At 42.9% G+C, this 2779-nt stretch overlaps 1 protein-coding gene across 1 annotated transcript in view; it reads left to right on the forward strand.

Annotated features, from left to right (window-relative positions):
• The window catches only part of PIGU (phosphatidylinositol glycan anchor biosynthesis class U), a 52648-nt gene that overhangs the window by 34107 nt on the left and 15762 nt on the right, over nt 1-2779 (forward strand). The window contains exons 2-3 of the mRNA XM_014310074.2: nt 1264-1328; nt 2620-2679. Of these exons, the coding sequence (XP_014165549.1) occupies nt 1264-1328; nt 2620-2679 (125 nt within the window). The remainder of the gene's footprint in view (nt 1-1263; nt 1329-2619; nt 2680-2779) is intronic.

Consider the following 2779-nt stretch of genomic DNA (forward strand, 5'->3'; position numbering starts at 1 on the left):
AGAGCGCGGGGCTCCATCGGCCTCGGCTCCGCTGGCCCTGCACGGGCACCGTGTCGCGGTGAGGGTGCCGTGCACGGGCCCTGGTTCCCTTCCCTTGGGCAGCTGGTGTCCCACACGTTCCCGGCCATTCACATTCTCTGCTGAAGGCTGAGTGAGGTCCTGGGTAATCGGGGCTTTTCAGTGACGTTCAGCTGTGTATCAGCTGAGCCTTAGGAACCTTAATTTATTTTGAAGACGTCCCTTTGGTATCCAGTTATTATGCAGGTAAAATTATTTGCAGTTTTGGGGTGGAAAAGTGTGGCCAGAAGTAATAAAGTTCAAAAGTACAAGTGTATTTGATGACCTGAAGCCTCTGCTCCACAGTATACAGCATTTCATGCTTCCTGTGCTGTTGAATCCTTGTAAATACCACCTTAGAGCATCAAGGTAGGTATCTAGATAGTAAAGGGGAAAAGTGGAATCATCTTGAAAAGTCTGGGCTGTCACCATACAGGAAGTTGATGGCAGCCAGAATCTATTTCTAATAGATTTCTTTCTGTTTCTAACAGAAATATTTCTGTATCACTGAACTGAGCACCTGTTGTGTTTTCCTGCAGTGTCCTGCCTGTTCCCCTCTGAACAAATGGGCCATTTCCCTTAGCTTCTTTCACTGCATACTGCTCAGTCCAGGGAACCTCTGTGCTCAGGAGGGTGGAGATTCCTTGGAAAAGCACACACATGCATTGCAAGGCAAGCTGTAACTCCATGAGCACAAAGGAGCTGAATTAAGGCTATAAAATGTCAGGAAGTTTCAACAAGAGATAAAGCTTTTAGCTTTGCCCGGCAATTTCTGTTCTTCCTTTGTGATTTTGGACCTTTGAGGCCTCTCTACATCTAATGAGGCAAAACAGTTCAAGCCCTATATTATGTTGTGGCTGTCCTCTTGGAATTAAGTATTTCTCCAGCATAGATGCCATGTGTCACTTAATAGGTCACTCAAAAGGAGTAGATATCATGCATGTGATTTATATAAAGTGTAAAAGATTTCATCTAGAACATTTTTAGCTGAAACAAATCAATAGGTGATGAGTGCCCATGCAGGAACATGCACGGAGCTGGGGTGAATCTGTTCTGGCTGGCTATTGGCTCTGGGAGATATGGTCTCACCCATTCTATGGGTGATATTCTTAGAGTGTCAGTATTTTGAAACTGTAGTTTTACTCTCAGGGGATCTCTCACTTCCCACATTCTGGGGTTCTAATGCAGGTGTTTTGTCTGTTTCAGTGGTCGAAGGATTAGCTCTGCTGGATTTAGGGGTCTCGCCATACTCTGGAGCTATTTTTCATGAGGTTGGTTGGTTTGCATGCTGGGTTTTAAATGTGATATTCCAGTGGCAGGGGTCTTAGTTTGGCTGCTCAGGGCCTGGAGAAGGCTGGGGGCCTGTTTTGTCCCAGAGACTGCAGAGAGCCTGGAGTTGTGTGGTTGCACTGAGCAGTGGTTACACAGTGACCAGCATGAGGAAATCCAGATAATCCCAGGGAATTCCCTGTGCAGGAGCAGGCAGTGTCATATTTGTTAGTGCATAAAGAAACTCAGAGACAGGGGGACTGTAGTGAGTCAAATACTCTGCTCACACCCAGGTGTTCCTGTCAGCACAAGCTGGAGCAGGGACAGTGTCACTGTGAGTCTGATAAGATTTACAAGGGATCAGCACCTGGAGTCTCTGCATTTGCAGAAATTCTAATACTAGCACAAGCATGCAGCTTATTTATTCCTCATCTTGAAAACACCTTGTTGATACAAAAGCACTTAAGCACCTGTGGGGTTTTGTGCCCTTGAATGCCCTTACTGACATGAGGGTACACTCATACATTGTGTCCCTGGGGTGAAGCAGGGACTTGGTATCCTCTGAAAACTGGATTCTTTCCAATAAATTCTGTTTCTTTAGACAGAATTTCTCCCAGACTGTGAAATATTCCCCCTCTTATTTAGACCATCACATTATTTTTAAACTTTTTTAAAGAAATTTATTTTCTCACAGTGAGGGCTGATTTTGCAGCATGTAAATATAGTCCTTCCAGACTAAGATTTTGTGTGATGGGAATAATTCAGAAACATACTTTTCCTCTTACCTTAAAAGGGAAAAACTCTAGGAGTAAGAGAATGATAGGATTGTAACCCTACAGCTTTATGTTTTTAACATGCTTTCCGCTTTTTGCATGTAAAAAACACATCTAAACAGCAGGGGAACCAGCTATATAGAAAATCTTTCAAAAGTACCTGCAGACAACCTGAAAAATAAGTTTTCTATAAAAAATTACTTTCTAAAGCTGGTCTTTGTATGCTTTCTATTGTAAGTGTATCACTATTGTAGTAGAATTGAAAAATCGGAGTAGAATACAATTTTCAGAGTTGATGGTGTCTTTTAAAAGAGCACTGAGGACTTTGCAAGGAAAAAGACCAGTAAGTGTGCTTTGATTAATCACTTTGCTCTGAAATACCCGTGTTGGAGTATAGACCAAAGGAAATTACCTTTGGCAGTGTCTGGTAGAACTGCTCAACTCTGGTAGTTTGTCTCATCAAATCACCAGTATTTCATCTGGACAGTATATGATATGGATTTCCCTTTTGCTCTTTCAGACACCGCTGATAATCTATCTCTTTCACTTCCTAATTGAATATGCTGAACTGGTATTCATGGTAAGTGCTCATGGAAAGCTTCTCCTGAAAGGTCCCATTCAGGGAAATGCTGAGTGTGACTTTCTTTTTTCAGTCCTTCAGCCTCCCTGCAGCTCAAATT

This window comes from Geospiza fortis, unplaced genomic scaffold (assembly GCF_000277835.1).
Source record: "Geospiza fortis unplaced genomic scaffold, GeoFor_1.0 scaffold657, whole genome shotgun sequence".
Taxonomy (NCBI): Eukaryota; Metazoa; Chordata; class Aves; order Passeriformes; family Thraupidae; genus Geospiza; species Geospiza fortis.